The sequence below is a fragment of the Mirounga angustirostris genome, unplaced genomic scaffold (assembly GCF_029215605.1).
Source record: "Mirounga angustirostris isolate CCGP_5_RB_7025 unplaced genomic scaffold, mMirAng1.0.hap1 SCAF_15, whole genome shotgun sequence".
NCBI classification, from domain to species: domain Eukaryota; kingdom Metazoa; phylum Chordata; class Mammalia; order Carnivora; family Phocidae; genus Mirounga; species Mirounga angustirostris.
The window spans coordinates 3,710,647-3,725,917 of NW_026991723.1; the positions used below are offsets into that span (position 1 = coordinate 3,710,647).

General features: G+C 51.9%; 1 protein-coding gene across 1 annotated transcript in view; it reads left to right on the forward strand.

The window, feature by feature from the left end:
- The window catches only part of SYK (spleen associated tyrosine kinase), a 77,887-nt gene that overhangs the window by 41,129 nt on the left and 21,487 nt on the right, over window positions 1-15,271 (forward strand). The window contains exons 4-7 of the mRNA XM_045882130.3: window positions 5,461-5,599; window positions 8,165-8,246; window positions 8,585-8,634; window positions 10,238-10,306. Of these exons, the coding sequence (XP_045738086.1) occupies window positions 5,461-5,599; window positions 8,165-8,246; window positions 8,585-8,634; window positions 10,238-10,306 (340 nt within the window). The remainder of the gene's footprint in view (window positions 1-5,460; window positions 5,600-8,164; window positions 8,247-8,584; window positions 8,635-10,237; window positions 10,307-15,271) is intronic.

The window sequence follows — 15,271 nt, forward strand, 5'->3', positions numbered from 1 at the left end:
AATTCAGGTGCCCCCCGACATTCCTCCCCTGTCCCTTCCAGGGAGAAACAGACACTTTCATCTGAATCACCCCACTTTATTAGCCATTTCCAGGTAGAGTGTGATACTTCCGTTGTTTCTGCCTTTCCTTCCCGCCCCTCCCATGCCCTTCTCCATCATCCCTCCCTTACACACCCATGCACACTCTTGCACTCACGCCTCTTCCGTTCCTGGCTCCGTGGGGCCCCCTGCAGGTAAAGCAGGGGCAGCATGCGTGGAGGGCCCAGTGAAGGTGTACAGCATTCTGTGCACAAATGGGGACTAGAAGGTTCAATGAAGGTGGTGGTCAGTCCATGCAGAATTAGGGGTGCGCACACATCAGAGCGCTGTGGCCTTCATGTAGGATGGACCCGGCGCGGGGATAACAGACAGCCTGTCACCCTTGAATATTAGACAGTTTATTCCTTCAGAGGCTCCTATTAAATACATAGTAGACCTTAATCCATCCCCTATATGGTTCCTTATCTTCTATCGTCTTTTCTCTGCGTGCTGGACCGTGTGATGTCTTCTGAGTTGTTTTCCAGTTCCCTGAATATCTCTCCATCTGTGTCTAATCTGCTTTTAAACTCAACCACTGATTCTTTTTTCCCCACCAATGACATTTTCTTTTTAATTCGTAGCTGTTCAGTCTGTGGTAGGGCTTGTTTCCCAGATATTCCTGAGCATGTTTAGAGTGGCTCACTGCCTGGCCGCGTGTGTGATGCCGTCCTGTGTTTCCTTGAACACTTCATGTGTAGTCAACTGATCTTCCAGTGACTGACAATTCCTATATGAAATGCCTTGGGGGCACAAATCTCTGTCTCCTCTGCTCTTTCCCTCCCTCCCCTGGTTCTCATGACTCATGCTTGCTTAGGTCTTCATGATCTTTTCGAGCTCGTGTTTGATTGATCCGCGCCTGCGGGGATCCTGAGTGTCCTATGTTGGGAATGCGGCCTTCCAGAGTCGGAGAGGACTTCTTCTTCAGGTCCTGCTTTAAGCGGGACTCTCAGGGGCTCAGGTCCTGGGCCCACCTGCTGGCCCAGGATGCCGCCCCGTCCACTGCGGCACTGATGCTGGTGTTTGCCCTTAGACCAAACTCACATTTTTTGTTGTTGTTCTTATTTAATACCACTTACTTTCCCCTGCTCAAATTTCAAGTCCCTTTTTGTTATAGACTTAAATTCCAAAGGCAAAGTGTGGTTTTTTAGAAAAGCCCTTACTCTTGTTCACTATGCGTGAGATTGCTTGTGGCTGGCCTGAGCCCCACGTGCCGCGATGAGCGCCCAGGGCTGCTGCGCCCTCACTGGGCAGGGGAGGCCGTGTTATCTGACGTGTGTGGTTCTGTGGGTCCAGGTCAGCGTCTAGGCACGGCCTGTCTGAAGTAAGAGCTCCAGGGGGCTGTGGACTGGTGTATCAGCTCATCAATCTGACCCAGGCCTCCGTGAAGCTGGACGAGGGGGCAGACCTGGAGGTGGGTGTGGGGGGCTCGAGGGTCCCTCCAGCTCCTGGGTCCTCCCTTCCCCTCCAGGGCCTGGGCCTACCCAGCACACAAATACCTCTGACTTAGGAGGCCAGGGGAGGGTGGACAAGGGGCTCAGTGCCTCCAGGCTGGGGCCGCAGGACGGACACTCCCCCCACCTCACTGGGCCAAGTGCTTTGGCGTCTGTGAGACGCAAGGCCGTGAGCCCGAGGCCTCCACCCACGGCGGCGGGGTGGCTCCCCTGCCCTCTGACCCAGGAGGGTTGCCGTGCCTCGTGGCATCGAGAGGGGCTTAAGGCCAGTTAGGATGCCTTCGCATCCTCGCCACCATCCAAAGCTCAGAGATCCTGCACTCCATGATAGCAAAACGCAAACGCCTTGTGAGCTCAGTCCTTCCAAGAGCCTCGCTGGGAAGAACATTCCCGAGGCTAGCTGAGCCCGGGGCCAGGAGGGAGGGGAGGGGGCTATCTTCCCCTCTTCGGGGGTCTGTGTGGTGGTTGTGCGGGGACACAAGGAGCACTCAGAGGAGCAGGGATGGGGGCAGGAGGAGGGGCTACCTCAGTTTCCCCAGCTGCAGCCTTCCAAGTGTGCTGGATTAAAAAGAACCCCGCCCGGGCGCTGCCTGAAGCCCGCAGACACTTCATCGCGGCCTGCCCTGAACGTCGCCCGGACTCTGCTCTTTGCCACCTACAGAGGCTGGGCCTGTGGCTTTCCCTTGTCTGCACTTGCTTCCTGCCCACTGCCTGGGGTGGGGGGGGGGGCGGGGTGCGCTGCGAGGAAGCAGGCCTGCTGTCCAGGGAGCACACTCCCCAGGGTAGCCTCATCCTGGGCGCTGGCGAAGGCTGCCCGGAAGGAGCTCCCGGACAGAGGGACTCCCCTCCAGGACGCATGCCCTGGGCCGTGGGGTGGGGGGGTGCCTTCGCAGACATCACCTGTCCAGAAGCAAGACACGCTCTCTTTCCGACGTGCACCAGATCTTTCCATCCCGTCTTTGCCGCGAAATCGAACGTGCGCGAAGCCGTGCATCACTCCGTAGGTGCACGTTCACCACGGTTCACAAGGCAAACAGCCGCAGCGTGGAGATGGCAAGTGCCCCCCTCACAGGACGTCCGCCCCACTCACACCTCCAGGACACCACTTCCTGGATGCTCATGTCCGGTGGACCCTTTGGGTTTTCTTTTTTCTTCTTTTTTGGTTTTATCACCTAGGACCTAGGTGTACATCTCTAAACAAACAATTTGCTTTAGCCTGCTTGGGACCCTGTGATTACAGGACTGTGGCCTGTGTCTTATGCCCATGACAGAGGCCTGTGTTTGCTGTTTGTCCTCCTCAGTGTCCTGGGATATTCCGTCACATGAATGCCCCAGCATTTATGTGCTCGTTCTGCACGTGGTGAGCATGGTAGGTTGTGTATGGGTTTTTGGCTATCACAGATAAGGCTGCTGGTGAACACAGCAGCATTCTTTCTGGGTGTGGAGGGCATAAGTGTTGTGGATCTTACAAAAGATACAGAGAAAGATGTAGCTATAGAGTGGATTTCTGAGGATTGAACAGGTGTGGTCTCCGTAGAGAATTCCAGCCTTCTCCCGAAATGGTCAGACTCACACTCCCAGCCGCAGAACAGAGGGACCCGTCGCTCCGCTCTCCGGCAGCACTTAGGATTAGCAACCTTTTTAATTTTTGCCGGTGTGAAGGGTGTGCAAGGGTATTTCCACTGTGGTCTTACTTGGCCTTTTTTCAGATTTCTGAGGAGGGGATTGCACGAGCTCACTGGGCAATCTGCAATCCTCAGGCTCAGTTTTAACAAGAAAAGGCCAATGAAGGCTAGGGAGAGGTGGAGTGGTGGGATTTGGGCATGAATTCAGAAAACCAGAGTTTGGATCCCTTTTCTTTTTTTTTTTTTTTAAGATTTTATTTATTTATTTGACAGAGAGAGACCAGCGAGAGAGGGAACACAAGCAGGGGGAGGGGGAGAGGGAGAAGCAGGCCTCCTGCGGAGCAGGGAGCCCGATGTGGGGCTCAATCCCAGGACCCTGAGATCATGACCTGAGCCGAAGGCAGATGCTTAATAACTGAGCCACCCAGGCGCCCCTGGATCCCTTTTCTTATTTCCAGGACCCTGAGGTCAAAGAGGGGAAACACTGTAAATCAAGGAGAATGATATTTTGGAATGGCCCATGGATATCATTCTCCTGAGGTCACCTGTCGTAAGTGTAGGCGTAAATTCTTAATGCTTGGTATTCATTTTAGGCAGTTCTCTGTACCTCCAAGCTATCCTTTGTGGAGGGCACTAATGCTTATGAAATACATAAAATATGAATAGTCCCACATTCCACATTATAAGATAACTTCCTATCAAATAGACTGAGCTCCCCTCCCCTATGAAAACAGGTTTTACCTTTTCTGCGTGGCTGTTTTTTATTTTGACAGCAAGCAGCAGGCCTTAACGGGCTGTGGGACTGTGAAGACGCAGGTTCACACCCGGGGTGCTGACGGCTTGGTCGGGTTGGGAGGAAGGAGCTGTTTTCAAGGTGCAGAAGGTTTCGGAAGAGGCCGTGCCAAGGACACAGGGGGTCTGGGTGTGTCCAGAGCTGTGGGCTGTGGAGGGAACCCGTCCATCCTGCACGGCCAAGCACAACCACATGGGAATTTTATTCTTATTATTTTTTAAGATTTTACTTATTTATTTGTCAGAGAGAGAATGAGAAAGATCACAAATGGGGAGCGGCAGGCAGAGGAAGAAGCAGGCTCCCGGCTGAGCAGACAGCCCGATGAGGGACTCGATCCCAGGACCCTGGGATCATGACCTGAGCCGAAGGCAGATGCTTAACCAACTGAGCCACCCAGGCATCCTGGGGAAATTATTCTTTTTTTTGCAGGGGGGGGAATTATTCTTAAAACAGAGTTCCAGCTACACAACCCAGCTTGGCCCTCAGTCTCGGGCAACCTCTGGAGAGGAATCCACAGGCAAGAACAGTGCCAACACAGTTGTTTCCAGAGCCCATCGTGGGGGTGAGACCTCTTGCCACCCAGAGGCAGCTTCAGAAATCTTCCCAAAACATGGAAATTCCATGCAGCTTGGCACTTTTGAACCCTTCCCAAAATGCAGTGCATTGGGGCACACGCTAAACATTTTGGGGTCTCGGTTTCTTCGGGGCCAGAAAAGCTTTCTGGAAGCGTCCTGACTCACCCTTGCCCAGAGCCCCTGATTCCCAGGGCTTGAGTTGCTGCGGGGCTGAGGTGGGCGGGGGGAGAGTAAGAAGCTGCACTGGGGGAGGAACTTATGGCCAAGTCTTGCTCTGCAGTCCCCGCTGCCCCCTGGATCTGCCCTCCCAAACCCCACGGGCCTTGTCCTGGGCCCTCTCCTCCCCGTGCGGCAGCGGGTGAGTGCTCGGCTCCCTGTTGGACCAACAAGTCGTATTCACAGGGAAGGGGTTGGCACCAAGGAGAGCCCGCAGGGGCATGGAAGCAGAGCCTGCGGGTCAGCACAGCCCAGCCCCGCCCTGCCCTCCTGCAATGGGCGATGTGAGGGGATGCAGAAGGGCCCTGGGGAGTCGGGGCCCGCACCCCCCCTATGCTTACCAAACACCCCCACACCGCACCCCGGCAGCCGGCGGAGCGGCAGGTCTGGGACTGTGACCTCGGGGAAGAGAGGCGAGTGCAGAGACTCTCCGTGTCCCGTGGGTTCCCTGTGCTGGTGGCCTGACCGTGCGGCCGCTCCAGGTGAATGGAGACTCGCCCGCAGGGCCCAGGCTCCCCTGCTGTCCACCCAGGGGTCCAGCTGGGCCGTGGCCGTGACCCACCCGCCACCACGGCATTTCCTCGTCGTGAGCTGCCGGGGCCGCCGACCTGCCGGCCGGGCCTGTCCGGACACGGGGCCGAAGCCCTTGACCCCAGGCCGGGAGGGGCCGCTGCCTCTCGCGGGGTGGGTGTGGCTGTGACACGGGGTCTCCTGTCTTGTAGGATCAGGGACAGGAACGACAACGGTTCTTACGCCCTGTGCTTGCTGCATGAGGGGAAGGTGCTGCATTACCGCATAGATAAGGACAAAACCGGGAAGCTCTCCATCCCCGACGGGAAGAAGTTCGACACGCTCTGGCAGGTAGGGGCCGTCCTCACGAAGGAGAAAGCCCCCCTGGGTCCCTGCCCGACACGCACCCAGGCAGGGCTCCTTTCAACCCTCAGGTGCCTTGAAGCTCTGGGTGGGGGCTGGGGGGCGGGGACGGCAGGTGGACGAGGCTCCAGAGGCCCAGGACCGCTCAGCTCTCCGCACCACGGAGGTGCCCACGGACAGCCGTGCTCACAGAGGCCCAGGAGGCCCTGCCGTTTCTCCCTGTGTTCCAGACCGAGTATCAAGGGTCAGGTGCCTTGCTCGCTGCAGAAGGAATCTCTGTGAAATTAAGGCAACTTAGAAAGTAGGTCAGCGCCGCCTGCGCGTGCTCAGGACGTTTTCAGCTCTGCTCTGAAAGGGTTTTATTCTTGACCCCCCTGTTAGGAAACCCCCAAACAGCTCCTAATTTGGGAGGCACGTAGGGAGTGAGGAGCAGGGAACGGACGCCATCACGCTTTCCTGAGGGCCGAGGTGGGCACACGCCACTCATCTGCACTTACGTCATGGCTACGCATGGCCGAGGCCACACTGTACGTGCCACCCCAGCCCAGCACCCTATAAACATCCGGGCCCGGCAGCGCAGTTTCCCTGTTTCCCTGAGAGTCGGGCGTTGCTGCCCTTGGTGGAATTCCTGACTTTGGAGAAGGAGCCAGCAAACCCCGAACCCAGCCTGGCCCCCAGCCTTTTTTTGTGTAGTTCTTGGAGAAGTGTTTTTTTCACTTCGAAGGATTCTTTACAAAATAATAATAATAATAAGTAAAAGGTTGTGTAACACGGTACGCAAGCCTAAAATATCGCTGTCTGGCCGGTTTGCTGACCCCTGCCCTTGAGGGGTATTCTGACAGGTTTGCCCACCTGTGGGCACCCTCGTCCAGCACACTGTCGGAAACCACAAGATATTTGAGTGACACTGGAGCGCTGGACGGGAAGCCTCTCTGCCTTAGGGACCCCAAGACTGGCAGCCTGAGAGCACACAGTTGCATTCATCAGAGCAAGCTGAGCCCCGGTGTCAAGCATCTTAGGGCCGGTCACACTGCAACGTCTGCTTAGAGGGTAGATCTCACCACAATAAAAGACAATCCTTCCTGGAAGGATAAAATATATTCATTCAGGGGCACCTGGCTGGCTCAGTAGGTAGAGCAGGCAACTCTTGATCTCAGCGTCGTGAGTTCAAGCCCACCTTGGAGTCTACTTTAAAAAAAAAAAAAATAGATATTTTTTTTTCATTCAACAAAGATTGACCCAAGCAGGGAAGTTTTGAGAGGAGAGAAGATTCAGGAGCAGGGTCCTTAACTGGAAAAGTTACCAATAAACAGATAAGGAATAGATACCAGATATGAAGATTATGAAGATTCTAGGTTGTCCAAAGAGGAAATGTCTGTAAGAAAATGTGAAATACCAAGACTGTCTTCTTACTGTGTAATTTGGATGAGATATAAATAAATCTATGTGCCATTACTTAAGTTTTGATGGACCAGTTGGACATCATGGGTCACAGTTTTCTGGGACCCATTAGCCAAGGATGGCCACATTCTCTCAACAGAAGGCCCCCTTTCCCCGTGTCCCAGCTCTGCTGTCTTCTCCCTGGAAGTCTTGGGCTGAATGACTTGGTCCCTCCGAGAAGCCATTGCCAACAACCCCCGTCAGCAGTCATTAATAATTAACAGTATATTGCGATTCCTTTACCTGCCTCTCCATCAAGAAAGGAAGTGCCTAAGGGGTAGGAAATGTATCTCATTCACCTTTGTTTGCCTTTGGTCCTGCCTTGGGGCCCAGAGGGTTTGTTGAATGAGTCTATGAAGGAATAAGTGTTGACATGCTGAATTTGTTTTTATAACATTACATAAATAGAGGAGAAATAAATAAGTGTAACTTGCTACCAAAAAAGGAAGGGAGGGAGGGACAGAGGGAAGGATGGAGGGGTGGATGGATTGAGGGATGGTGGGAGGGAGGGAGGGATGGAGGGAAGGATGGATGGAGGGATGGATGGATGGATGGATGGATGGATGGAGGGATGGATGGAGGGGTGGGTGGGTGGAGGAGTGGATGGATGGAGGGATGGTGGGAGGGAGGGAGGGATGGAGGGAAGGATGGATGGAGGGAGGGATGGATGGATGGATGGATACAGGGATGGATGGAGGGGTGGGTGGGTGGAGGAGTGGATGGATGGAGGGATGGTGGGAGGGAGGGAGGGATGGAGGGAAGTATGGATGGAGGGAGGGATGGATGGATGGATGGATGGATGGATGGATGGATGGATGGATGGATAGAGGGATGGATGGAGGGGTGGGTGGGTGGAGGAGTGGATGGATGGAGGGGTATAGGGAGGGTGGGGCAAAGTCCAGAGGGGAGCTGGTGAGTGGACTCCTGTCCAGGATGTGAGTGTGGAGCGGGAGAGGCATGAGGAGGGACCAGGACGACCTCCCGAGGAACCATGTTTTGTTGTTCAGGGGTATCCTCGAGTCACGTTTAAGGTGTGCAGGGGGAGTGGGCTGCTCCAGGATTTCCCTATTTCCTGCCTCCGATGTTTATGGCTCTTTCCTTCTTCCCTTTCAGCTGGTGGAGCATTACTCTTACAAACCAGACGGGCTATTAAGAGTTCTTACAGTTCCATGCCAGAAAATTGGTGGGCAGACAGGTGAGTTCCTGACCTTGAAGACTCTGTCTCTGGGATCTTGACAGTAATCAGCCTGGCTTTACAGTCAGCCTGTCCCAGATCCGGGTGGGATGAGGGCTTGCTTTTACCGGTTGATGAAAGATGACGTCGGGTCACTCCGGTTAATCACACTGTAGCTGATAGCTTTAACTGGAGAAAGCGGGTTAGCTCTCATTGCCCGGGTGAGGACGCTGAGTGGAGGAGGAGAAACTGCTTCTTGGGCAGGCTAGCTGACGGTCCAGCTGAGTGATCTGCACCCGGGCAGGGAGCCGCTGGGTGTTGGGGATTTAGCCATGACTGTCCACGCTCTTTCCACCCAGGAAACATCAACTTTGGAGCTCGCGCGCCCCTTCCAGGGGGCCATCCTGCGGTAAGTTACGAGAGCTGGGCCCGCGGTGGAGCGGCTGCATGCTAGAGCCAGGAAATCATGGGTTAGCGCACAGGATAGCCATGATTGTTGTTCCTGCCACCCTTGATAACCTGGGGCCGGGGAGCGTCAGCTAGAATCAGCCTACTTTCAGTTGCAGGCCAGCCGAGTTCATTTCTTCATAGGTTAGACAGGGACACCCGGTGTTAAATCAGAAATATGCCTCCTGGCGGCTTTGGGAAATGATGTGCAGGATCCAGAAGACCGTGCACATGGTCCCTGGAGTGAGTCTGCTGTGCGAGATGTCTCACTGAGCTCGTCCGCCCAGCTCTTTTGGTTAGATCATCGTTAACAGAAGCATCGACCTCTCCGGAGAGTGGGTTTGACGGTAGCTTAGCAGGGGAGGCTTGGTTGGGGGTGGGTGGGATGCTCAGCAGCATCAGATGAGAGAAGCCTCTAGAGAAGGCCAGAACGCACCTCTCCCTCCGCGTCAGTGGGAGGTGAGAATGTGACCTGTCCCCACGTCTCCATGTGGGCTTGCCCAACACACGCCCCCCTCTGTCCCCCCACCCCAAGCCAACAACCAGATTTATACTCAGAGAAGGAATTGGGTCCCGCTCCTTTTTGGGGACCTCAGTGTGGACCTTTGGTGTCTTTTAATGCCATCTATAAAGTATAAAAATCCCCCTATCGTGAGCTGTGTGCCCCACGTCTCCCTATTTGCCTATTAACCCTTAAAAAACAGAATCAGCAGAAATCGGGATGTCCGTTCTGCCCACAATAAGGATGGCTGACCGCTCACAAGCCGCACCCAGATTGAAGCAGGGAACCTCTCTGGGGGCAGCACCTGTCACCAGATTGGGGGTGGGGGGGATCGGAATTTGCTAAAATACCAGTGAACTTCTGCATCAACGTCTAAAATAGAGCCCCTGTATGGAATCATTTTATTTTACCCTTCATGTGGCTCCTGGGCTGGCACGTCTAGATGCTCCATGCTCCATCTACCATACGTCACGGTAGATGCTCCATGAGACAGATTGATCTTCCTCCCAGATGGGTGAGGGCTGAGGGCTAAGAACTCTTACAAGAATATCAAGCCCTAGATGCAGCCGTGCATCACCCAGTAGCTTCAAGAAGTTAGGTATTTTGGGAAATCTTTTTATTGACTGTCTCAATGCATACAGAAAAAAACACGCATGCCCTACGTGTCCAAATCAGTGAATTTCCACAAACCATGGAACCAGCCCCCTGAAGAAGTAACAAAATTGGGCACAGTCAGACTTACTTCTAGTTTCTTTAGAATGATTTGTCGTGTTTGTGATTTAGTAACCTATATGAGACGGGGGCTACTTAATGTGACAGCCCTAATTCTGTAGCTTTCCATGGAAACTGTTAACCAAAGTATTTTTCCAGATCCTTCTGCTCAGGTGGCAGGCTTATCCTGAAGCATCCCTAATGACCAAGTGTGGCCGGCAGCCAGTCTCTGCAGCAGAGTGTGGAGGGGGTTGGCAGTTAATCACAAAGTGATACCACAAAATTAAATAGCATGTCACGTGTTTGCTTTCTGAGATACTGACTCTTCCCTCTTTGCCGTTATGGTTTCTAGATGTGGTCAGCGGGTGGAATAATCTCCAGAATCAAATCATACTCCTTCCCAAAGCCGGGCCACAGAAAGGTGCTAATGCGTCCCCTGCTTCCTGTCCCCCTGCCTACGTGGTAGGACTGTCCCGCACGCGGCGCCTGCACTCCGGCCCCGGCTGCCCTCCGTGCGCGCTCCCCGCCCCGTCCAGCCACTGTGCTCTCTCGCCTGCCGTGTGTGGCCCCAGGTGGGCAGCCTGCGTCCAGTGCTCGCCGTGCTTTCCATGTGGGTCCTGGTCCCTGCCGCCCGGTCCGCCCCCGCCAGCGTGCTCTCTCTGCTCGGTGTGCGCTTGAACGTCCCAGGGTCGGCGCGGGAGGTGGGAGCCTCGTGTTGGAGAACCTTCTCCGAGCAAGCCAAGTGATCTGTTGTCAAAATCACAAGTTGCAGAGCAGGGGGGTCGATTATATAAAGTACGTGCTGATGGAAAGGGTGCCGGGGTCTTGTGGGGGCTGCACAGGGAGCGTCTCAGGCCGTTTATTGCGTGGATGCCAAGGACCACAACACCTGCATCGAGGCTGTAGATTTCCAACACGGAACTTGACTATAACACACAAAAAGACAAGCATGGAATTGGAGGATTAGAAGCGCCCTGTTTCTTTCCGAGGCAGTTAAGGTTGACCTGGGATTCGTTTCTGTATTTGGCTGTGTGATTGAGTTGTGAGGGAAAAAGCAAAGTTTTTTTAAATGATTTATAATGAATCATCTCCGTCTATATATATATATGTGTGTGTGTGTGCATATATATATAATATGTATGGGTTACTATTTTTTCCTTTGTACTTTTTCCATTGGTGGTAGAAAGTGGATTTTTTTGTTAATAATTCTTTCCATTTTCATACCAATTGATATTTTTTTTCCAACATTTCCACCATACAGTTGGGCATCAACTGATGAAGCAAGTTGCTGAAAGTACTTGCTAGGAACAACAGAAAGAAAAAGCATAAGATCCTCAAGATTTTATTTAGGAAGAATTTTCCAGGTGGGCAGTCGTACTCTGCATGCTCCCGGTCTTGTTGTTGATAGATCAGAGAAGAGAGTTGAATGTGATGGTCGAGGGGCAGGTTGTCTGACGAACGGAGCGGCTGTCTGTCTGGATGTCACGTGGCCAGGCGGTGTGGAACAGCTCGTGGAACCACAGCGAGGACGTGACAGCGCTTTGGCAGAACCGCAGTCAGGGCCGCCCGCACCAGGGCAGGCGTGTTAGGAGTCGGGGACCAGGTTGTCAAGGTGACACATTCTCTGTGTCCGGTGCCCCTTTGTCCCACGCTTGGTGTGTGCCTGAAGCCACCGGGCCCAGGAGGTGATTGAGGCTGTGGACCAGAAGAGGTCAACATCTGCCGTGCCCCGAGGTAAAACCCTCCGGCTGCCCCCTTCCAGCCCATGTGGCCCAGGACCCCCGTTGGCTTGCGCCCCTTCTCTTGGGAGAGGGCTCCGCGTGGCCACCCGGACGGCATCTAACAGGCCGGAGGTAGCCTTCTGATTCAGGGTGCATTTTAATCAAGAAACACCTTTTCGAGGCTGAAATCACAAATTTAGTTCAAATTAGTGACTTCGGTACCACGGTTTGGTGGTCAAACACAAGATGCAAGAGTGTTTAATTGAATGTTGCATAGACAGTGCTTCGTAGGACAGCTCAGGGCAGGACACGTGGCCTCCACAGTGCCCAGAACCCCTTACTCGCCGGCTTCCGTGGCCCCTCCGTGTTCAGGGCTTGCGTGGCAGCCGTGGAAGAAGCCCTGTGGACGTGGGCCACACTGCCGGTTGCCACCACTTGTCTATTCATTATTCCCTTTATGATGTGCCGACACACAGCCCCCTGTCCAGGTGCGGTCCCACAGATGGGCGGTCTCACTGTGCACGGACCACATGCCGTGCGTGTCTTAGTTCTCTGGCTCTGAGTGCAGCATTCAGGGACCCTTCACGGGAGCATGAGCACTTAGAGGTTTGTGTGTAAGACAGATAAACACAACCATGTATCTAGGTACATATATGTCACACACACATATTTATATACACACACATCTTAACATGCATGCACCCCCACACACACAAACCGGTTTATCACAAGGACTTGCCTTACACGATGATAGGGGCTGACTAAGCAAATCCCATAGCTGTAGGGCAGACCGTCAGGAAGGGTAGATCAGGAGCAGGGTGGAACCCCTTGGGCATGGCTGAAGTTGTCGTCCACAGCCAGGGGTCAATACGCCCTCCGCCTTTCTCTGTTTCTCTCTCAGGAAAGCTGCAGCTCTCCCCAGAGGACTCTCAACTGATTAAGCCAGGCCCACCCAGGGTAATCTCCCTAATCTAAATCAGCTAATTAGGGATTTTAGTTATATCTGCAGAATCCCTCCATGGCAGTAGCGAAATGACAATTTGATTTGATCATGGAGGACTGGAGCTCAGACTAACCATGTGGACACATCAAAAAGCCAGGAAACAGTAACCCAGCCTAGTGAGGAGACAAGACTCACTGCCACCCCGTCGCTGTCCCAGGCAGGCTGAAGCAGGCTCACGTCACTCGCAGTAACTAAGGAAATATACAGAAAAGAGGCAGTAGATCTTTGTATTAAAGGAGAGCATGTCTCTTTCTTACACTATCAATATATCAGTAAAACTACCTAAAATATCAGTAAGACTACCTAAAAATAAAGAACTATCATCAAAGGAAATAACAAACTGGGAATAAGTATTGGTCCCGATGATACACAGGCAAGGTTAAGATCTTTGATATATAAAGAAATTCTGTAAGTCCATAAAAGTTTTAACTAACAGGCAAATGGCAGAGGATGTCATTAGGTAGTTTGTAGTAAAGCAGATATAAATAGGAAAAACGTAGGAAAACATAAAAATAGGAAAAGCTGTTCCATTTCACAACAAGAGAAATGCAAGTGAAAACTAGGTGCCCTGTTACCTCCACCTGTGAAATGAACCCAAGTAAAAAGCAACAGGATGTGCAGCAAGGGTGTGGTGAGTAAGCCCTCCCCCACTTTGCTGGAGAAGTGTGAGATGATGCAGCCTCAGAAGAAGGCAAGTTCACAACGTCCATCCAAAGTAAAACCACATATGGCGGCTCAACTGCAATTTCGTTTCTAGGTATGTATTGTTCTTGCATTTGTGTGTAACCAGGTATCCATGAAAGTGTTTATTCCAGCATTGTGTAACTGACAAAGTCTGGAAACAAATTAAAAGTCTGTCATTGGGAAGTAAACCAGTTACAATAAAATTCATACCGTGAGAGGCAGCTGAGGTCTAGAATTATTTCCAAATTCCAGTGTTAATTACAAACAACCGATATGTGCTGATAGAATGTCAAATATTCTGGAAGAAATACAGAAACACAGCAGTAACAGTAGTGACTGTTAGGAGTGTCAAGGAGACTTACACTCTACCGTAAACCCCGTTGTGCCTTTGTAAATTCATACCTCTCGAATTTAATCAATTTTTTAAAAAGATAATTAAATAGTAGAAAGTAATGAATCTGATTAATACTGTGAAAATACTTTTCTGGCAAAAAAAAAAAAAGGCTGTTGCCTATTTAAATTTATAACAACTTTGAAATATGCATTGAATTTTCCTAGATGCCAAAAATATTCATAAAGAAGGATTGTGTGATTTAAGTTATGGATTAAATGTATTTTAACTGCTCATCAGAAATATTTTAGGAGAGCTAGTGTTTATGTTTTCGCAAATAGAGGAGGAATTTTCTATTAATTAAACAGTCATGAGAAAGCACTTACAGGAATTATGTCAGCTATCCCATCTGTTTAGATAAGGTGCAAATGACTTTCTTGAGTTTGTTAATTTGATCAGTATACGTGGTTGTTTTTCATAATTCAGGCCCAAAAAGGACATGTCAGAACTTGAATTAATTCTAGCGTGTGGGTAGTTACTGAAAAGTATGTTTTGACTTGAAGAGGACTGTTAATTAGATATTAGAGATTTCCTAATAAAAACTTAAGGACAGGTCTATTTTAAATCTTTTCCTTAGAGACTGGGAATACTTCCGTCCTTAAAAATACAAGTGAAGTCAAGTAACCAATGTAAATAATGATCCACCCTCTTCCCTGCCCTCCGTAATAAAAACTTAAGGCGCGGGTCTATTTTAAAGTTTTCTTTCCATGTTAGTCCTTAAAAATATAAATGAAATTAACTAACGAGTGTCTGTGGGATCCACCCTCTCCCCTCCCCTCCCAACACTTACTTTAAAGGCTGGACGTCCTTAAATGAACGAAGTCCCTCCCAATCCTAGAACGGGAGCGTCTGTCTTGCTCCTTCAAGTACAGAAACCTTGGCTTCGTGTGAATAAGAGCGTCCTTATAGGAGCGTTCACCTCCTGTTTCAGAGGCACGCTCCCTAAAACGCGACACAACATTTACCCGTAGCTCAGTGGTGGAAATGTGTTCCAGAATTTCAAATTCAGACCCATTTCTCATGCTGTATTCCAACCCCTGCACTGATGATTGGATTATTTGAAGGCTTATGTGTAAATACACAGTTGGCTAGGGTTGCGCTGGAAGAGCGAGAGAAGGAGAACAGTTGTGAGGTCACCATCAGGCGGTGACGCCGAGGCACCAGGACAGACCCCGGAGAAAACGTGTTGCCCTGTCATCGTCCGGGGCCACGCTGCAGCCCTCCGCTCCTTAGGTCGGGACGATTGATGGTGGACGTCCGGTGTTGGTTTGAGTGGACGGGAAGCAGACGTGGTCTCGTTCCGTGCCCTGGCCCAGGAGGGTCTGCCCTGGGCCGTGGGGTCTTGTCCCCCCTTGGGACCACAGCCCCTCTTGCAGAGACCAGGGCCGTGCCTGCAATGGCAGCCCGCGGTCTGAAGCCTGCGGGCTCTCTTTGGCACTGTGGCTGTGACATGTACATGGTCCTCTTTCCTGCTGCTCTCCCTGATGCGGAAAGGTCTGTCCAAAAGCCTAAAAGCGAAGGTCTAGAAATGGATGTTAGGACACAGCACGATGCTCCCGGATCACCAGGAGAACGATACCTGTGTAC